Source organism: Squalius cephalus (genome assembly GCF_949319135.1).
Source record: "Squalius cephalus genome assembly, chromosome: 19".
Lineage (NCBI taxonomy): Eukaryota > Metazoa > Chordata > Actinopteri > Cypriniformes > Leuciscidae > Squalius > Squalius cephalus.
In genome coordinates this window covers 20159423-20181360 of record NC_137140.1, presented here as the reverse complement: position 1 = coordinate 20181360, position 21938 = coordinate 20159423, and the positions used below count along the sequence as shown (strand labels likewise).

General features: G+C 35.6%; 3 protein-coding genes across 10 annotated transcripts in view; 2 read left to right on the top strand and 1 right to left on the bottom strand.

The window, feature by feature from the left end:
* The window catches only part of arsg (arylsulfatase G), a 22236-nt gene extending 1894 nt beyond the window's left edge, over positions 1 to 20342 (bottom strand). For 2 of the 6 annotated variants that reach the window (XM_079850469.1, XM_079850470.1), the window contains exons 1-12: positions 20148 to 20247; positions 17923 to 18155; positions 17652 to 17839; positions 16317 to 16364; positions 12646 to 12757; positions 12389 to 12523; positions 11025 to 11221; positions 10841 to 10921; positions 10490 to 10598; positions 10292 to 10412; positions 10089 to 10179; positions 8947 to 9225 (exon numbers count right to left, since the gene is read on the bottom strand). In XM_079850469.1, the coding sequence (XP_079706595.1) occupies positions 8948 to 9225; positions 10089 to 10179; positions 10292 to 10412; positions 10490 to 10598; positions 10841 to 10921; positions 11025 to 11221; positions 12389 to 12523; positions 12646 to 12757; positions 16317 to 16364; positions 17652 to 17839; positions 17923 to 18140 (1578 nt within the window). In that variant the 5' untranslated portion in view covers positions 18141 to 18155; positions 20148 to 20247 and the 3' untranslated portion in view covers position 8947. Of the gene's footprint in view, positions 1 to 4625; positions 4906 to 7165; positions 9226 to 10088; positions 10180 to 10291; positions 10413 to 10489; positions 10599 to 10840; positions 10922 to 11024; positions 11222 to 12388; positions 12524 to 12645; positions 12758 to 16316; positions 16365 to 17651; positions 17840 to 17922; positions 18156 to 20142 lie in introns of those variants that run through there. The other 4 variants (XM_079850468.1, XR_013819104.1, XM_079850467.1 and 1 more) reach the window with 4 other exon arrangements.
* On the top strand, positions 130 to 7051 carry snx11 (sorting nexin 11). 3 transcript variants are annotated; one of them, XM_079850465.1, is made up of 7 exons: positions 130 to 373; positions 925 to 979; positions 1201 to 1287; positions 2951 to 3051; positions 4214 to 4309; positions 4691 to 4915; positions 4999 to 7051. In XM_079850465.1, the coding sequence occupies exons 2-7, from the start codon at positions 956 to 958 to the stop codon at positions 6074 to 6076; spliced, it is 1611 nt and encodes a 536-aa protein (XP_079706591.1). In that variant the 5' UTR covers positions 130 to 373; positions 925 to 955; the 3' UTR covers positions 6077 to 7051. The 3 variants fall into 3 exon arrangements, with proteins under 3 accessions (XP_079706591.1, XP_079706590.1, XP_079706592.1); XM_079850464.1 differs by having other exon boundaries at positions 152 to 373; positions 925 to 1127; XM_079850466.1 differs by lacking the exon at positions 130 to 373 and adding an exon at positions 744 to 840.
* slc16a6a (solute carrier family 16 member 6a) overlaps positions 19331 to 21938 on the top strand; it is an 8610-nt gene continuing 6002 nt past the window's right edge. The window contains exon 1 of the mRNA XM_079850475.1: positions 19331 to 19598. The gene's annotated coding sequence lies outside the window, so the exon portion shown is untranslated. The remainder of the gene's footprint in view (positions 19599 to 21938) is intronic.

The window sequence follows — 21938 nt, the reverse complement described above, 5'->3', positions numbered from 1 at the left end:
GTGTCTCTGTCTCAAACTTAGTGAGCCTACTATTTTTGTTTTTTTAAATCATAAACAGACTAATAATCCATAAGAAGACTAACCACCCGAACACAAGATGGCAGTATCTCACCTCAGCTTGTTTATTTCACAGCTGAAGAAAAAGGAAGCTGATGATCACGTTACTCGCTGAATGTTTTGGACGTGTTTTTAATATCTCGTATCTGTTTTATCTGTGTATGCAATCTAAGTGAAATAAAGTTACCATAAAACATTTTTCGATCGGGTGGGATGAAGGTAGTGATTTTACTTTATTTGTTGACGTTCGTATCTTAGCTAACGTTAATTAACTTGCGCTAGCTGTACTACAACCTGGAAATCGAGCACTACTGCTGTAAGTATCACACTTAACATATAAATATAAAGCTAAAACGTCTCTTCTAACTATTCTCCAGAGTAAGAAGTGTTGTGACAGGTAAGTTAACAGACAAAAAGTTATCGAGTTAAAATCCAATACAAAGTATTCCTCTTAACAGGACTGCTAACATTAATATGGTCAGTTTCAACGCATTTAACTTACCCTTTAATCACGGGTAAATCACATTATTGACCACAAAGCTGACGAATAGTCATGATTAATGGGTTTTTAGAGGAAGAGGAGGGGCAGATGATTCATCGCAATGGTTAAAAGAGCGAGTCAGGAGATGTTTGTCCCCTAGATACTCAAAAACAACAATTTGTTATGTTTTGGAGAGTAGACAGTGACGTTACCAGGTCTGAGGAATCTGTTGATTTCTCCCTTCATGGATTTGTTAAGATATTTGCTCTCCTCAAATTATGGAAAACCAAAGACAAAATAATGTGAGTTCATAGACTTTGTAAAACGTTCATGATAAGGGATGTTGTTTGTTGTTTGTTGTTGATGACTCAACTGTTTTTCCACAGATGTCAATGGTGCCATGTTACCTCTGGTAGGATGATCAAAAGTCAAGAGCAAGATGTAAGATCTCTTTCTTATTCTTTCCAGTTTGGCTGTGTAATGTGCAATGACAGATCTGAATATTGTACTAAAACCCCTAAGCAATAAGATCTTATGGGTCTAAGATATTGAGGCTTAGAAGATGGGCTGCAGGATTCTCTTTTTAAAGGTATAAAATGTCATACATGTTTGATAATTGTACATCTTGATCTTTAAAAAATGTTCCTTTATTTTTTCTTTAGGAATTCATTGCAGTGAGAGTTCAGGATCCTCGTGTTCAGAATGAAGGGTCGTGGAACTCATTTGTGGACTTCAAAATTTTCCTTCATGTGAGTATTTCTGCCTCAAGGATTTCTGATAATATCCTCCTGGGACCCAGGAGTAGACTTTTGTCCACTGTAGTGGACATTATATTTTAGTGAATTTCTCTGACACCATACATGTCACAACCTGGGTGTCCTGTAAAGAGCACATTCAGGACTTTCAGAGATACCAAATGTTTGGAGGTTTCACCATGAAAACAACTTATACTTGGTCTTTAAAAATGTCTGACATTAATTTAGTGATTAAATGTAGCACTCTTATGGAAATATGATAATATATTGTAATTATAATTTAAATCGCACTACTTTTCAAATTGTATTTCAGAAACCAACATCTCAGGAAAAATGTTTTATGGGGTTTCAAATCAAAAAATGACTTTCTGTTACAGAACAGGACGTTGATTTCATACATGTCCACTGTAGAGCACACCAGGACTTAAATCATGTTTATCAGGCATTTTGGAAGACACAAGTGAATATGGAAATAAGTTATACATCAATACTCCTATGAAATATTAGATATTATTATTAAAATGTTGCTAATTATTACTCCAATTATTACACTTCTTTTTTCATTAATTGTTGCTCCAAGATAATAGAAATTAGATACAGTGTATAGATACATTGCATTAAATGGGAATATTAATTTATGGCCATTTTATCCACATATTGCATAAAGTAAAATGGTGCATCAATTTATTCCGTTATATCTTTCATAACATAGTTGAGAATCATCTTTATACAAATTTTAGTTAAAATAAATCCTGAAACCCCAACATTTATTGGTGATTGAAAAAAAAAAAATCCATCCCATTGTTTTTGCCTATACATATAATTTCATATAATTTTATTTTTTAAACAACTGAGTCCTGGTGTCCACTACAGAGGACATAACATATGAATAAAATATCATTTTTCAAAAAAAATTTTTTTTTTTTTACCATTTGTTTCTTATATTCTAAACAATGTGATGACATGGGGGGGGGGGATCAAAAAAATATATAAATAAAAATTCTGGGTCTCAGGAGGATATTACAAGATTACAATATACTAATGTGACTCTTTCCAAGTTACAAAGTACTTCATTGATCAGTTCTACTTGAAATCAGGGCCAGATGCATAAACTGCTTAGACTAATCTTAAAAGTAAGTCATCTATTTTTTTTTTTTTTTCTGAACTTTTTAAAGTCTTTACATATAGATCAGTCAGTCTAATTTGAATTTCCCTTGGTTAACTGCTAGTTGGTCAAACTAGTTCTTAAGACTCAAGTTTATGCAAATGGCCCCAGATTTAGATGTCAAGATGACATTGTTATTTGTAGTCCTGTATTGTTTACAGTAGTGGTGTTGATTGAATCATAGCAGTGTCCTCATTTTATTATTTCGGTTTTGTCTGTTGAATTGATAGGAGTTTCCATGCCTCTATTGTTTTTTATCTTGATCTTTTTATTGACATATGTCTATATCAGTATGTAGAGCGCAAGGTGGGCTATGGCTGAAATTCTGTACAAAAAGTTTTTTGGTATTTTGAAGATGTGCAACACTTCTGTTAATTATAAGATTAATAAAAATAATAATCACTAGTATACATGTTCATATTCTTGTTTTTGTCATGCCTCATGTTAACTGTATCAGTGATCTGAATTTGGTTACTTGGTTTCATTTACCAGACAAACAGTAAAGCATTCACTGCCAAAACATCCTGTGTGAGGCGGCGATACAGCGAGTTTGTGTGGTTGAAGAGAAAGCTGCAAAAGAACGCTGGTCTGGTGTAAGTTCCTTTGCACAAACACTTCCAAGTGGCAGTATGGCTGAGACATACAGTACTGGTCAAAAGTTTGGAAACATTACTATTTTACATTTTTTTAAAGACATCTCTTATGCTCATCAAGCCTGCATTTATTTGATCGAAAATACAGAAAAAAAACAGTAACATTGTGAAATATTACATATTTCTATTTGAATATACTTTAAAATATAATTTATTTCTGTGATGCAAAGCTGAATTTTCATCAGCCATTACTCGTGTCTTCAGTGTCACATGATCCTTCAGAAATCATTATAATATGCTGATTTGATACTCGGTTATTATCAATGTTGGAAACCGTTGCGCTGCTTAATGTTTTTTGGAACCTGTGATACTTTTTTCAGGATTCATTGATAAATAAAAAGTTAAATAGAACAGCATTTATTCATAAATATAATTCTTTTCCAACAATATAAATATTTCACTTTTTATTAATTTAACACATCCTTGATGAATAAAAGTATTTATTTCTTTCAACAACAAAAAAGATTGACCTACAAATTTGGAATGGTAGTGTATATTGTAAAAAAAAAAAAGTTTTCTATTTTAAATAAATGCTGTTCTTTTTTAACTTTTATTCATCGAAGAAAAAATTATCACAGGTTATATAAAAAAATTAAGCAGCAACATTGATAATAAATCAGGATTGTGTGACACTGAAGACTGGAGTAATGATGCTGAAAATTCAGCTTTTCATCACATAAATAAATTATATTTTAAAGTATATTCAAATAGAAAACCCTTATTTTAAATTGTAATAATATTTCACAATATTACTGTTTTTTCTGTATTATTGAATAAATAAATGCAGGCTTAATGAGCATAAGAGACTTCTTTCAAAAACATTAATAATAGTAATGTTTCCAAACATTTGACTGTACGTCTCAGCCAAAGTGCTTCATTATTTTTTATTTTTTTTAAATATATACTTATAGGAAATCATTTGTTAGCCAATTAAAAAATTGAATAATTTACTTTAAATGTACTGTGTAAGCACTGTTATACTGCCATGTATTAGGGACTTTAATTCCATCAAAAAATGTAATAAAAAAAAAAAAATCCGGCAGTGCCTTTTCATTTTTACATTTGTCCAGTTACCCATAATGCGTTGCTTTATTTTCCACAGGCCTGTTCCTGATCTGCCCAAAAAGTCTTTCTTCTCGTTTATTACCGATGACTTCATTGAAAGAAGGAGAAAGGGTCTTCAGAGCTTCTTGGATAGGTCAGTTTAACTCCTTTGTCAGGCTTCTAGGGCCCTGTTTTAACGATCTAAGCGCACGGCGCAAGCGCACTTAGGGCATGTACGAATCCACTTTTGCTAGTTTAATGATGGGAAAAATGGTCGGTGCGTCCGGCACATGGTCTAAAAGGGTTGTCTCTATCTCTTAATGAGTGTGTTTTGGGCTTTTACGTGCAATAAACCAGTCTCATCTCTCATCTCACATTCCCTTTAAAAGCTAGTTGCGCTCGCGCCATGGCGGATTCGTATGATAGGGCCCTTAGTGTTTGCTGGTGTTACAAATGAAAAAGATAAAAATATCATTACAGAAATATAATTTTAATGTTAAACAATAAATTCCTGGGATTTCGTCTTCATCTACAGGGTGCTGCACATGACAGTATGCCTGTCAGATAGCCAACTCCATCTTTTCCTGCAGACTCAGCTTCCTGTCAAGCACATTGAGGACTGTGTGCAGGGTCACACCCCTTACACTGTGACAGAGGCCATTCTGAATTATGCTTCCTCCAACCTCGGCTGGGTCCAGGAGGAAGGGGCCGGGGCCCAAGAATTATGGCCCACCCCTGTTCCATACGAATCTGTAGAGAGGTAAAAACTGGTCGCAATGACAAAACACATGATGTTGTAACATTAAGACCACTTATCTCCTAATGATATACTTCTCTTCGCAGTCCTGCTCCTCACCTCCCTTCATTACAAAGTCCAGGAGCCACATTCAGTGGACCTCCAAATGAACTTACAGACGTTTCAGACTCCGAGTCGAGACTGAGTGACGCAGATCAGAATGCACATGACCTGAAGCAGGTTATTGACTATGAACAGCTGCCTCAAGAGGGAGAGAATTGCATTAAACTAGTAGTTGAAATCCACCCGAATCTTGTTGGTTCTGTAGAGACTGAGGAAGAGGGTGGAAACATTGGATCAGATAAGGTCACCAAAGATCTACAAAGGTATGATTGTGAATATCCTGCCCCACAGACAGACGGACACCTTGAAGACGAGCCTTTGCAAGGAGATACAAGCAATGAAGAAGATCTTGATCAAGAAACGTCTGTTGGCGAAGATGTTGTTGACATTACCTCAGTAGATGGAGTCATTGAGGAAAGGACTCTTGGTGATATCAAGGAATCGAAGAAGGGAGGTCAAGACGCTGGACTCGAACAGGACACCACAGTGAGACAAACCCCTAAAGAGGACCTTTATGAAGAAGATCCAAGAGTAAGGATCCATAATAACGAAGTAACTCTGGATCTCAGTACTGTTAAGGAAGACAATGCTGAGCATCCCAGAGAGAAGGTACTTGAAAGCGCAGCTACAACTGTAGATGTTGCACACCATGATGCTTGTGAGGAGAACATGCCAGATACTAAATATCATGATAAAGCAGAATTAACAGAGGACCATACGGTCCAAGAGAATGGAGTCAGTGATGAAGACTACAGTGAAGTTGCTGCGGTCCAGGAAGAGGCCATGAATGCGAATGTGGAGCATATAGGTGAGGTGAACAAGCTCAATGCAAAATGTCATCAGCCCGGCAGTGGCATTTTGATACTTGGGGGAATTGAGGAAGCAGTGAGCACACAAACTGCCCCCGTGACAGAGACCGTGACAGAGACTGTCAGCAGCCTTGATGCAAATACTGCTGATGTCAACAAGCTTGTTTTACAAGCCATAGAGATTGATTCAATGCAATGTCAGGAGACGGACAGTCATATAATAAGCACTACCCACCAACCAGATACTAACTAATTCCCATGGGAATTGGTACAGTCATAGAGTGGACCCATTGTGTTCAAAGAGTCCTCCCACCAGCTCTTTCTCAGTCAACATCCAAGACATTCTTCTACTGTGATCTCATAGCGAGTGAGTGAATGTAGCTGTAAATGGAGGAACACATCACATTTTTTTGCATTGGTCCACTGTTGTTGTTTTTAGTTACAGACTGTTTACAGAAGATACACTGAATGATTAGACGGGCAGTGTTTTTCCCAACAAACAATGTGAACAAACTGCAAACTGGGGTTCAAATTTCACTTGCCACGAATAATTATGAATCCATGTGGTAGCGAGCGAGAAAGGGAACTGTACACAGAGAAGCATATAAATCACAATGGCACCTTGATTCTAATTTTCTCCATTCTAAATCAAAATAGTTTTGTGTTTGTATGATTGTAGCAACTTTACCGTCAAACGAGAATTACCACATGACATGCTGCTGATCTATTTTAGCATTTTCAAAACCCAATTTTGACTGACTTGTCACTTTCTAAAGCACTTCCCTTTTTTTCCCAACGGTAAAAACCATGTTGCATGTTTGCTCTGGTGGAACTTTGGGGTAATTTAAGGGAAAGTTTAAATTCGGTCATAATTTTCTCACCCTTGTGTTATTCCAAACCTAAAGGACATTCTTGTGTGAAACACAAGGAAGATATTTGGAAAAATGTGTGTTTTTCTGTCCAATGTTGTCATTTATTGTATAGACAAAAACCTTCAAAATATCATCTTTTGTGTTTGTTTTGAATAGAAAGTCATACAGGGTTGGAACTCCCATCAGGGTGAGTAAATGATGACAGAATTTACTACTATCTGTTCAGAATTAGTGTGGTTGTTGAGAGTGTGTTGTCTTTGGTATTTAATTTCCTAGTTGCTTAATTTATGGTCAGAACACTAATTTCCATACAGAAACTTTACAGTGCACATTGTTTGCAATGGTAATGTACTTTATTTTCCTCTTCCTAACTTAATGTTGCACAAGGTTGTAAGTACGCTGCTCGTTGACTGTTTGTCTATATTCTGCTGTGATGTTACAGTGAACAAACTCAAAAGGGACTTATTGTTGATTAACAGGAAAGAGAACTTCTTTATTTCCTAAAAAAAAGGTGACCTCTTATCACACACAGGTGTTATTTGTTTTGCGGATCAGCACAGTAGACGATAAGGAATGCACAATAGCATTATTACAAAAAATTAAAGCTAAATTATAATTTTTATGTTTTTAAAGGATTTTTAAGTTACAGTTTTTAACAGTTTGAAGTTTTGCATTTTATTATTAGTTGTGAAGAGTGTAAGAACATTCTTGGCTTTACGCCACACAGAATGTGGTTTTACATTCATTTGAAGAGCCACCACTCCTGTCAGGCTAGACTACATTCACATCACTCAATGTACGTTTGGATTCACCTATGTGTTTACTAACAGCAAACCAATAAAGACAAAGTGGCTAAAATGAAACTGAATTCCCTCTGATCCATGAGAAAACACATTGGAACAGCCATTAACAATACCAACCGATACCATTATATTTATTATTTACTGACCAAGTATGCGTGGATAGACACGCATGGAAGCATTTTCGAATAAAGCCTGGAATACACTACATGACTTTTGCCCAGATTTTCAGTCTGGACAAACTGATGCTAGTTTCTGAAAGTCAGAGCCAGTCGCAGATTTGATTTGACCGATTTCATAGAAAAATTGTGTAATGTATGTGTTCAAAGTTTTCAAAACTTCAAAGTTTGATTCCATCCATTTGGAGGATATTAAACATGTTAGATCTTTCGAGTCGATTTTAGAATACATTGTTTTCATTTGTCACGAGTCTAGCTTGTTCTGTTTGTAATGACTTGAAAGTCAGGTAGTGTGAGATCCTCACTCGTTTAGTTTTTCCTCTGTAACTATTTACACAGGTGCCAAATGAATGATGACTAGTGTTTTAAAAGTCATGTATATTCCAGCCTTAAAAGATGCCTTACAAAATACAAAATTAGTACTTTTATGTGAAATTATGTGAAAGCATGAATTGGATACAGTAGGTCAATGTTTTATTTCAAATACATTTTTTGTTTTTTTGTCAGTAATCCTGGGAATATAATTAATGGATTTGTTTGTGGTGATGCTATCAATCAAGTGACGGAGTTAATATATGTTCAAAGTAATCAACAAAACAATACCATATTACTTTCTTAAATATTAATTTAAGTTATGCGGTCACAGTTATGGCAACAGTATTACCACAAGATGGAGACATGATATCAAACTAGGGAAAGGGAAAGCCAGCTGTTACGCAATTTATGACACTTACTGTAAATGTTGCTATGTTTTTTTTAAAGTCATTTATATTCATTTATAGTCATTTATATAAAAATCATATGATCAAATTAAGCAAATTAATGAATGTAAGATGCATAAATAAAATAAAATACATTTATAAAAGATAATTTCTTACTGCTGAAAAATAGATCTTGATTTCTGGCCAGTTTTTAGCAAGCACAATCAAACAGTACTCAAAATCAGTATCTGTGTTAAAAAGGACCCCCAAGTGCCCCCTTACAGGCCCCTGGGGGACCCCAGACCCTGATTTGAAAATCCCTGGTCTAGCTCATCATGAAACAGCAGGATACAAAAGTATTAAAACATCTTGCACATCTATAGTTTCCTGTTCCGCAGACTTAACTTTACACATCAGCATATTCTTAGTAAAGTAGTGTGGTTTTCTGGGAAATTGCACTCAATATTTGAACTATGCTCTTCTCAGTATATAAAATGACAGTGCTTTCAATATGTTGATAGGAACTAACACACTGACAAACAGTGCTGAGTTCAAGGCTGAGTCAACTGACCTCATTTGAGACTGTGACATCGGCAGGCAGGGTGGTTTGGCTGACAGCAGGGGACTGCAGAGGGAATCATGGTGTAGTCAGCCGAAGATACCCTGTCTGTGGCGATGTCCCATAGCAGAGCCTCCCTCTCTCTCTCCACTTCCTTCAGGACAGATCTGTACTCTTCACTCTCGGGGTTCAGAGGGGTCTCTTCTGCCTCGTCCTGAGAGAGGTCAAATATCAGAGGGGGGTCGTGATACTGCTGTTGTCCACTCCCTCCACCACATGCCACTGATCCACCTGAGGGAGAACATTAGAACCACTATACCAACCAATACCAGTATATTAACGGAACAAAGAAAAAAAAAAATACCATTGTTTATACATGGGAGCAGCCAAAATAAGTTATTAATATATGATTTTTTGTTACATTTAAATAATGTTTTATACATTAAAGTTTTAATTGTTTACTTGTTTATCAATTTAAAAAATGATTTACTATTTAACTGTTATTTATTGTTTACGTTTAACTACATTTTTAAACATGAAATCATTTAAATTGTTATTTTAAAGAAATTATATTTGCTAATTTATTATTTTACTGTTACATTTAACTAGATTTTAAATATATAAATTAAACTCTTTAAAATGTCTTATCAATTTAAAAAATGATTTATTTTTTCACTGTTACATTTAACTACATTTTTAAACATGAATGACAGTTTAAAACATGTCTGTTTATATTTATCAATTTTAAAATGTAACTTATTTTGTTATTTTAATGTTAAATTTAATAGCATTTTTCAAATGATTTAGAGTTTGAAACTGTCTACTTATCAATTAAAAAAATCATTTATTTTTAAACATTAAATAAAAAGTTTATAATATTTATTTATCAATTTAAAAATGTAACAGTAAGCAATAAATTAATAAATCACAAAACAGCATTTTTATACAAATGAAATACTTTAAAAATGTCTATTTATCAATTTAAAATGTATTAGTTTATTTTACTTGAGATTGATATAATGAGATTGAGAAATACTTCATATTTAACTACATTTTTAAGAATAAATTAATTTGTTTAAGATAAGAATGTGTCAAACTTTTTTTGTGTGTGAATTAATAAATTGATTCTTTCTTTTTTTTTTCTCAATAGAGACCTGTGATGTAAAAAGCCTTGTGATGTTTCAGCCTGACGGTTTGAAGGTCCCCGAACTGTCCTGCAGCGCCGCTGTTTGGATGCATGAGACTCTGATAATGGGAACAAGAGTTTATTTTAAAAAAGCCAGAGAGAGCAAATTTCACAAGTTTTGTTTAGTTTTGGTCTGTAAAGTAAGTAGTGTGTCATCCAAACTGCCTGTACCCTATGCCCTTCGTCAGAGTCGTTGAGCAGAATGTATGTTATATCAATGCCGTCATAGCGTCGATCCGAAGGTGGTTTCACACCAGCCAGGGAGAGGATGGTTGGGAAGATATCCAGACCACTAAGGATTAAAAGCTAATCATCATATGGTGAAAACAAACACAATCATGTTACACAACGTTCATAATCTTCCAGTACCTCAGCAGGGCACTGCTGGTGCTGTTGGGTTTGATCTTTTTAGGCCATGTGACCACTGTGGGAACTCTATGACCTCCTTCCCATGCGGTTCTCTTGGCTGAGCCACCACCTGCTCAAAAGAATGAAAACAGACTATAACATGATAATTCAATTAGTGTGTTTGTTATCTAAAACAACTGAAGACAAGTATGAATTCTGCACTCACAGAAAACTCTTGTATGTTCGTTTCATTTGAATATCTGTTATTTATGATAGGTTAAAGGTAATGACACCTTACAAAACCATAAAAAGCCATTTGTTTTTAATAAATAAATCGAGAGATACTTTTTTATATGGCAGCTTCTGCATTACCTCTGCTCGTCTGCCATCTTCCAACAAAAGGCCCAACATGCCCAGCAAACTGGCATTTCTGCTCCCACGGGCCATTGTCACCTTATTAGAAATGGATGCATTTCATAAATTTGCAAACAGAGCCTTTAGGAAAGCGACTAATCCCACTGAACACATTGAGTGAAATATGTGCAAAATAACTCACCAGTGAACCATATCAATGTGTTTTCCAGCTGCTCAGTGCTGACCGCCTGCATGATTGTCCCCACCAATGAGTCCATGTCACTGAGGCTGGCTGTGTAAGGATCTTGCGTCGTAACATTTAGGAAGGTGTTATGGAACAGTGGGACATGCATGTGAGCAAGAGCCACATACAGCAGGAACGGCTGCTGCTTAGAAATGCTACAGACACATTAACACAAAACAAATAATATTATCCAAATTGTACAGTAACAGAAGACACATTTTGTTACAGAGGCACAATTTAGTGATACCCTTATGCTGATATTAGAGTTGCATTTATTTGATCAGAAATACAGTAAAAAATAATAATATTGTGAAATAATATTACAGTTTAAAATAGATGTTTTCTTTTTATTAATATATTCTAAAATGTAATTTATTCCTATGATGGCAAAACTGAATTTTTAGCAAAATTACTCCAGCCTGTCACATTACATAATCCTTTAAAATCATTATAATATTTTTGTGAAAATCGTAATGTCTTTTTTTCAGAATTCTCTGATGAATAGAAAGCTCACAATTTTGTAATATTATAAATGACTTTACTCTCACTTTTTATCAATTGAATGCATCCTTGTTGAATAAAATGATTAATTCCTTTAAAAAAAATCTTACTGACCCCAAACATGTGAACTGTAGTTTATTGTATCAGTTTCTACTGTATATTTATTTGTGCATGCTAATAAATTTTGTACAGTCTCTCATCATCCATTGCTCACTTAAATGTATTATACCACTGTTAAATTGTCAATATAATTTATTGATTCAAACATATTTAAGTGATGAACTAAGCTAAGTGATACTGACTTTAAAACAGTTACAGGTCTCGATTCTCTGTGCAAGTGCACAGCTGAAATGATAAATAAATGAGACTTGGCTGTGCGCACCCCAACAGATGATAATCTATCCTTGGACTGTGTCAAAGGTCAACAATGCAACTTCCCCTGCCTAGCAAACTTGTTTACAGACCAGACCTTATATTGACTGATCAAAGTCCAGAAACAGTTGCCCCTGTGAGTAGCAAAACAGCTTTTTATAATCCGTTTTTAATCAAGAATGTTTTTTTTTTGTTTCACCATAAGTGCTGAGCCTAAAACCTGTACAAGACCTTTTTAATTAACATATGTTTTTCCAAGAAGTTCAAGAGGTTTAATAACCTTTAATAACAATAATAATATTAATAGTACAGAATAGAAAGTAAAACTCATTATAAAAAGCGCAATTTGCCAGGAAGTCAAACCACTGTGGAAATGATCTCAGGTTGCTATCCAAATCAGAAATATATGACTTTCTGTATAGAATTGGAGTCAGAAGCAGTGAACATACCTGGCTGTAAATATCTGCTTGACTGCCACTCTGGCATATCGGTCTTTAAGGCTCCATGTATCCAAAGGTTGTTCAATTATTGTCTCATTTTCAAACAGAGGTAGTGCCACTTGAGTGTAGCATCCTTCATGCTTCCTGACGAGTGAACATTTGACATATTTCAGTAAAGCACGAGAAATAGGCCTATACAAAACCTCAGGCTATATGGCGTCTGATGTGTGTTTTGACTTAATGATGACCTGGAAAGTAACACACACCCAGTAGTATATTGATTAAGGACGCAGGGAGGGCAGCTGGGAAGGTCGAGGCCTGGTTCATCAGTGCAGCCCATGTCATTACTATAAGGAATACCGAAGTAATAGTCAAAACCTGTAGTGTGAACACACAAAAGTAAGCATATCCTCATGAATTAACTCAAAATAAATGAATAAATGAAAAAAAAAAAATTATATATCAAATTCCATGTCAAGAAATATTATATAAATATATATACACACGCACACACACACAGTACATGCATACAGTGCCTTTAATTTTTGTTTCACATTTTGTTATGTTGCTGCCTTATGTTAAACTACTTTAAATAACTTTTTTTTTCATATCAATCTACACTCCATACACCATTATGACAAAGCAAAAAACTGATTTGTGACAACTTTGTAAATTTATTAAAAAGGAAAGACTGAAATAAATACATTGCATAAGTATTTGTATCCTTAACTCAGTGCTTAGTTGAAGCACCTTTACAACCTTTAAGCCTTTAAAGTCTTTTTGGGTATGATGCGACAAGCTTTGCACATCTGCATTTGATGATTTTCTGCTATTCTTCTCCTCAGATTCTCTAAAGACAGAGCTTGGACGGGGACCACCGGGTTTCTCCAGAGATGTGTGATTGGGTTCAAGCACATTCACCGAGTTGTCCATAAGCCACTCTTGCATTGTCTTAGTTAGCTGTGTGCGTAGGGTCATTGTCCTGTTGTAAGGTGAACTTCTGTCCTGTCTGTCCTGATCGTGCAGGAGATGAGCAGTGCATGGTTCCCTCCATATATGATGCTTGGAACAGAGGTTCATCAGACCAGAGAATGTTGTTTCTCACAGTCTAAAAGAGTCCTTTAAGTGCTTTTCTGCAAATTCCAAGTGTTTTCATGTGTCTTTGTTCCAAACTACTTCCATTAAGGATTATGAAGGCTACATGCTTCTGTGAACCTTCAATACAGCTGAATTGTTTTGTAGTCTTCCCCAGATCTGTGTATTGACACAATCCTGTCTCTGAGCTCTATCGGCAGTTCCTTTGACCTCATGGATTGTTTTTTGCTCTAATATGCATTTTCAGCTGTTAGAACTTTTATTGAGAAAGGTGTTTATTGGTGTTTGCCTTTCCAAATCAAACCCATTCATTTGAATTTGCCACAGGTTACTGTAACTCCACTCGAAGTGTAGTAACTACATCTACAAGCGAAATTTCAAGTGTCCCAGACAGTGTTGGGTAAGTTACCCTAAAGAAGTAATTAATTACTTGCTACTAATTAAATCTTCAACAGTGTAATTAGATTACTATACTAATTACTCTCTCTAAAGAGTATTGCATTACTTATTACTAATTACTTTCTAAATTCCATATCAACCTCGACCAGTTGAACAATACAAGGATACACATGAAACTGCTCTTTTAATTCTTTCAAATAAATAATATAAAATTGCATAAATGATTATTGAACTGACGAAAGTATTTAAAGGGAGGTTACATTATAAACATACATTTTAACATTAGATGTAAAATTTTGATGTTAAATCTACTATTGTTTTATATAGAATTGTTCTATTGTCTATACAGTATTTACTATAAGTATGAGTAACTGTAATTAAATTACGGTAAAATTAAGAGTAATCCCTTACTTTACTTTTTCAAGGGAAAAGTAATTAAATTACAGTAATTAATTACAGTAAAGCATTACACCCAACACTGGGCCCAGAAAAGGGTATTAATACTATGCAACGTAATAATTTCAGTTTTTTATTTTTAATAAATTTGCAAAGTTGTCACAATTCAGTTTTTTGCTTTGTCATAATGGTGTATGGAGTGTAGATTGATGTGAACAAAAAATAATTTAAAGTAGTCTAACATAAGGCAGCAACATAACAAAATGTGAAAAAATGAAGGGCTACGAATACTTTCGCAAGGCACTGTATGAATGTACATATATACAGTGGTGGTCAAAATTGATGGCACCCCTGATAAATATGATAAAAAATGGCTGTAAAAAATAAATCTGCATTGTTTATCCTTTTGATCTTTCATTCAAAAAATTCACAAAAGTCTAACCTTTCATTGAAGTAAAAGAATTGAAAGTGGGGGTAAATCACATTATAAAATAAATGTTTTTCTCCAAAACACGCTGGCCATAATTGTTGGCACCCTGTTATTAAATACTTTTTGCAACCTCCTTTTGCCAAGATAACAGTTCTGAGTTTTCTCCTATAATGCCTGATGAGTTTGGAGAACACCTGACAAGAGATCAGAGACCATTCCTCCATACAGAATCTCTCCAGATCCTTCAGATTCACAAGTTCATGTTGGTGCTTCTTCTGTTCAGTTCACTCCACTCATCAGGTCAGGAAACTGTGACGGTCATGGCAGAAGCTTCATTTTGTGCTCAGTTACCCATTTCTGTGTTGATTTTGATGTTTGTTTTGGACCGTTGTCCTGAAGGAAGATCCAACCACGGCCCATTATAAGATTTCTAGCAGAGGCTGTCAGGTTTTGATTTTTTATTTGCTAGAATCCATAATACCATGTATCTGAACAAGATGTCCAGGACCTCCAGCAAATAAATAGGCCAACAACATATAAGATTCAGCAGTATATTTAACCGTAGGCATGGCGTACTCTTCATCCCTGTTTGCACCAAACACATTTGCTGGGTTTGCTGCCAAAAAGCCCTTTTTTTTGTTTTATCTGACCATAGAATCCGGTCCCTTTTGAAGATCCAGTCGTGTCGGACAACTGAATATGCTGGAGTTTATTTTTGGAGGAGCGAGGAGGATTTTTCTTGAAACCCTCCCAAACAACATGTGGGGATGTAGGGGTTGTTTGATAATTTTTTTTTAGGCTTTCTGACCCCCAAGACTCAACTAATCTCTGCAATTCTCCATCTATGATCCTTGGAGAGTCTTTGGCCACTCAAACTTTCCTCCTCACCGTCCATTAAGACAATATAGACACACGTCCTGTTCCTGGCAGATTCGTAACATCTTTAGTTGATTATAACTTCTTAATTATTGCCCTGATGGTCAAAATGGGGATTTTCAATTCTTTAGATATTTTCTTACAGCCACTTTCTATTTTGTGATGGTCAACAATCTTTTGCTGCACATCAGAACTATATTCTTTGGTTTTACTCATTGTGATTGATGATTCAGGGGATTTGGCCTTTGTGTTTCCTCATATTTAAACTCCTGTGAAACAAGAAGTCATAGCTGGACAATTTCCTGTTCCTAGTCACCCTGGTGTGCTAAAAAAGGTAAATAGTAATGGGAATATACTTCAGAGATATTTTTCTCATAAAAAATTCTAGGGGTGCCAATAATTGTGGCCAGCGTGTTTTGGAGAAAAACATTTATTTCATAATGTGATTTACCCCCCAATTTCAATTCTTTTACTTAAATGAAAGGTTAGATTTTTGCGAATTTTTTGAAGGAAAGATCAAAAGGATCAACAATGCAGATTTATTTTTTACAGCCATTTTTTATCATATTTACCAGGGGTGCCATCAATTTTGACCATGACTGTATATTCAAATGTATGTATGCATGTATATATATATATATTGTTTATTAATACATTTTTATTTAACAGTAATTCATCTTTAAAAATATCATGCATAATTAAAACAGATTAAAATGGAATGAAAAAGGAACAAAATTGTACCTCTATAAACAGGATTGTAGGAACCATTGTGTCCAAGGTGCCATTTTCCTGTTTTAAAATAAGTTAATTATATTATAAGGCTCGAAATTGTGACCATTTTGGTCGCATATGCTCCTGAAATTTAATCTGTGCAACCTAAAAATATATTTGGGAGCATTTGTGCGAGTGCAAATAATGGTTGTGGTGCGACCTGTTTTCATTTCTCTAGAAAACGTTCGCAAATTACTGCACAGTGTGTACCTTATGTGCGCTGACTTATGTGCGGTGGCTGGACCATCATTCTATCCAACGGTACATAACCAATCCAACTTCATCCTTACGTTCTTAACTTCAAAGCAGATTTTAGATTGGTTAATAAAAGGCTGATTTGACGTTTACTTGACTGACACGAACCTGAAAAACGCGTTTGGTGTGAACGGCTCTAGGAGAGAAGAGGAAACAAACGCTGACAGCTTTCTTTTGTAAGCCGTCACCTAAAGAGGTGGAACACCCCAATGCTGATGGTGAGGATGTTTTTTATTTTTATTTTTTTATTAATATTAATACATAGCTTATTTAGTTTTATATAGCAATAAATGATTAATATCATAATAAATACTTTGCCTGTTTCGTTAATGGATGAATCAGCGTTTTTTGAACGAATCTCTAGAATGAATGATTCAATAACAAATACAGGGGCTCTAAGCGATGTTGGGTGACGTCACTTGACGTTCGAAGTATTGTCAAACAAAACGGAGGCTAGCTCGACCCTCCCTCCTCCTCATCCCGGAGATGTTTGCTGGATGTGACAAAAAATGTTTTGGCCTAAAAAACGCGTGACATCGCTTAGAGCACCTTTAAGTCACTTGTCGGCACCTAGTGGAGTAACAATGTAATCGATACAATTGTTATTTGAAGCTCCATGTTACTTTCAAAAGGTGCTTTTTTCTATTTTGATCGCTTGTGCAGACGTCAGTGTTTATATCCAAACTATAATCTTTAATTCTGGTTCCAATTCAAGTTCTTCTGTGATAATAAAAATATTTGTAACACAGAAATAACAATACGGTGTAGTTACTCTCTGGGTCCTTAATTTTTGCTGGTGCTCCTAACTTTTTGAAGTTGGGAGCACCAGTGCTACAAAGTAAAAAAGTTAATTTCGAGCCCTGATATAAGCACTATAAATAAATGGAAAATAAATATTACAACATATGAGTTCAGCTCGGAAGGCTTATTAGTTGCCATGGCTACAATGCAAATTTGTTAATCAGGAACTAATCTCAGCACAGTGTAGAGTTCATTGCTCCCAGGACGTTAATGTTATTCTCGGCATGTTCTCAGAGTTTCTGTACTTACCGATCATTGCTGTATAATAACCTGCCTCATGCAGGAGCTGAGCAAATGTTGTCTCATTGAGTGGCAGTCCCGCGACTGACCGCACTGCAAAATTATGAGTGACCCCATTGCGCAGCCCGTGTCTGCCGGTCAAGAGGGCAGCGCGTGATGGTGAGCATGTGGAGGCAGGAGAGTGGAAGTCTGTGAATCTGCAAATCACAAGCACCCATAATTAGACATAATCAGGCACAAAACTGAGGCATGCATAGCCAAATTATAATAACAACACTACCTTTTGCCCTTCAGCATTAATGTGTCCAGCCAGGGTGTTGGTGTGAAGTTATCAGGCCTGTTCACCCAGAGGTCCCCCCACCCAATGTCATCGGCTAAGATAATGATGAAATTGGGTCGTTCCTTCTCACCAGTTTTGTCCTCCTTTCTAATATGGCTTTTGATATGATGAACCAGTCCAAAGAACAGGAGCAGTGCGCATAATCCAAACTGTGCCATTTTTAAATGCCAAATCTAAAAAAAAAAAAAAAAAAATTAACAGTCATTTAAATTATGATATATTTGGCAGAGAAAAACTAATACTCTGATTGCTACTTCAAATTCTAATAAAAAAAAAAGTAGTATAAAACACAATGTGATTAATGAATCAGGACAGTCCGAGAGGGGTTCTGTGGCAGGGTTATAATAGTGAAATATATATATATATATATAAAATATATATATAAATCATTAGTTGAAATAAAATAAACATTAACTGAAATAAAATACTTAAAAAAATGTTTTTATTTTATTTCAGCTTGTTGCCAAAGCACAATTTCTTATTTTCATTTAGTTTAATCTGATGTACTAAAATAGCTAAAACTACAACTGAAATACAAAAATTATAAAAACTATATATTTTAGAAAATTATAATAAAAATTACAAAAAAAGAAAGAACTAAAATTAAAATTATAAAAACAAAAACTTGAGTATCAATGATACTAAAATAACAATGGTCAGCAGGGGTACCATTTGATCTCAAAATAATCAAAAAAAATTGTGAAAAAATTAAAATATGCATTAAACAAAAATACAATACTATGTTACCTTCAATCAAAGTTATTATTAATATGTCATGTAGAGATATATGATACATCATTAATAGTTATTTTAAATGGCTTTGCCATGTAAAAAAAAACATAAAGTATGTAAATACATTAATAAGGTACTAGCCTATATGATTGATATTTCAAGTGTCTGATAGAATGTGTAATGTACCATGCTCTATCTTTCTATGCACTAGTCTAAGTGTTTCTCTAACTGGCAGAGACCCTTGAATCACATAAATGTACATCCATTAAATTTTATTAATGATATAGCCTAGTAGTCAAACTAACAGTACACTATAAAAAAGTAACATCTAAATTACCTAGTTTTATTCAAGTCAAAAATATAATATATTGTTTAACATCATTGAATCAACTTAAATAAAGTTATACCAACAAAATTAGTTTTTAAGGGGTAAATTATGCAGAAATATCTCTTTAATGTATAAATTAGAGGTTGCCACTTTTTCACAGCATAAAGCCTTCTGGATGTCTCTGAGGAGAGTCTTTTCATGGTCGGGTTTGAGCAGATCTTATTGGCTTATGTAACAAACTTTACCTAATACAAAAGTCCTTTTAAATCGTTCAGTACAGTTACTCTTGCAGTTCCCACTTTACACTATAGTGGGGAAGAAGAGACAGAGGCACACAGCATGTTCCTTTGACATTCCAGCTCAAGGGAAAGGGGGGTTGCTGGTGTGGCGTTTCATTCAACATTGATTGTAAACCAATCCTCAACTTACTCAACAGCTGTAACCTCCCACCATAGAGGAACTCAGTGTTTGAGACAGTGAGAGCACCACATGGACTCACTCTTGGCAGTGGACACACCACAGCACAGCAGAAGATTCCCCTATCTCATAGGAACAGGTGAGTACTCTTTCTTGTTTTGGTTGTTAAATGTTATATCAATGGTTGAGTGAATCCTTCTACTAAACTCCTATTGACATTGGTCAGTTAAGTGCCCCACACAGGAATATACGCAGGAAGACACTAGGACACATGTGTTCTTTATCATAGAAACGACCACGTGACAAGGAGCTGAGAAAACATGCAGGAGAATCTAAGGGAGAAGTTGGGGGGGGGGGGGGAAATATGCTAACTCACCTTACTGTTGATAGCGTGCAAAGTGATTTAGGAAAAACAAACAGACGTGCTCAAACATGAAATAATAATTTTTACATTAATTACACTTAATATATGTTTAATAAATGTTTATTCGGGGCAATATCATACCACACAGGAGTTACAGCGGTAACGTTGTTGAGGAAGTTTAGCGGTCTAGTATTAACTTAACGTTAGCTGTAACAACACTGGAAAGAAAGACTAAGAAATGCAACAAATTTAAGCTTTAAACTACATAGAAAGCTATATTATGACTTAATATAATATTATGAGACTCATTAAGGCTCACCTTACCTAATGCTGAGCGATGACTTCATTGAAAGTTTTTCAAACGTTGTTCTGCTGCCTAAAGCGCATCAGTTTGTTGACACTCGAGTCCCGCCGCCCCTCTCGTGAGGTAACATCCCTTTGGAAACGCTACGAGCCTACCAGCGTTCCCACTGGGTGCCACTCAGTGTTGCCAGATGTAGGCTACAATAATTTTGACCTCTGTACGATGTACGATAAATAATGAAAAAAATCCCATAATGAACTATCATTTCAGAATTGTGTGACATTTCAAATGATGGTCGTTGTAATCATGTGGATTCTACGTCTACCCCGGCATGATTGTGAGGAGAACGTGAACGTGGTGTTACTTGTCTTCCATCTCATCTCACGTCATGTCTTCTCGGCCAATCGTCATGGAGAATGACTCTCTCATGAGCACAAGTTGATGTTCTTTTTGTATATTGTATACAATGTTGTATATCATTATGTCATCTCCGTATGTTTTGCAAGAAGAAGAAAAAAGTAAAAAAAGAAAAGAAAAGTCAATGTAGGCCTGCCTACCTGCCACAGCGCTTTAGGTCAGTTTTCTTTTCAAGCTGAGGTCGATAATTTGGCAATAAAGTAATTTTCAGGTCGTGTCAAAAAGTTGTTTGTCTATAAATTGCTGTATTCTGTACGTTTGACTCGTGTACGATCATTTTCTAACAAAAAATACGATAATTTTGAGCTTCTCTTAATTTTGGTACAATACTTGGACATTTCCAATCTGGCAACACTGCCACTCAAACAGAATGCTGCAGCATCCTAGAGACTAGTGAGGGTGTGTGTGTTCTTAGTCATTAGTTCTTAGTTCTTAGTGTGTCCTGGTCCAGTCCTTCGGAGGCTTGGAGGCTATAGAGTCCTTCTCAGCACTAAACGCTAGAATGAGACGGTCTATGACGGTGCATGGCTACATCACAAATGTTTCCGCCACCACGGACTCACAACACAAAAATACTTTGCATCAAAAACCTTTATATCAACTGGCTTTCTATTATTGCAATCGTCAGTGGTCTCCTAGTGGCCTACATTATTGGCAGTTTAGTGTTAGAAGCCTAATAATTAATTTACACCCAAACAAAATATAACGTTTATGCCTTCATCTCCAAAAACATAACATTTTGTCTTACATTTCATAATGCACATTTTGTAATGAATAGTACTGACTAGTTGTCCATCAGTTCTTTTTTGTGAATTGGAATGTGTGCAAAGGATTGTGGATGATTGAAGGAAGTGAAGGATACTCTTGATACATCCTTCAATGAGCTGAATGAAGGATGCGAAACAAAGGCTGCCTTCCAAGGTTCCTTCAAACTGAGATGGCCTTTCAGCGGTGCTTGATGACGTGGTAGCCGACCATTGCTGCCTTATAGGACGCAGCCTTCCGTTTGAGAACTAAGCACCCACTGTTCGCCGCTTTTCACAAAGTTTTGTTCTTTTTTAAGACATGGTCCGTAAATTGAAGGTCTAGCCACGCCTTAACCCTACCCATGATCTAGCCTAAATTAGGTAAAGCTCCACCCATTAGGCCTACGTCTAGAGAGGGTGAGCAGGATGTCATTTTTTTTAGCCTGGCTCCACCATCCTACGTACTCCAGCTCAATTTTCATTTTCCTTCAGTAAGTTGTCTGGGTTTGCGGTATATTTGCGGGTTTTCTCCCAATTTTTTACCGGTCCAATCAGTGAACAGAGGGAGTGGCTGAGAATGATGACGTTAGCGATTGGTTGTGGCAGATCCAGAGTGGCTCTGGGCAGATCCAATAGTTTTAAACTTCA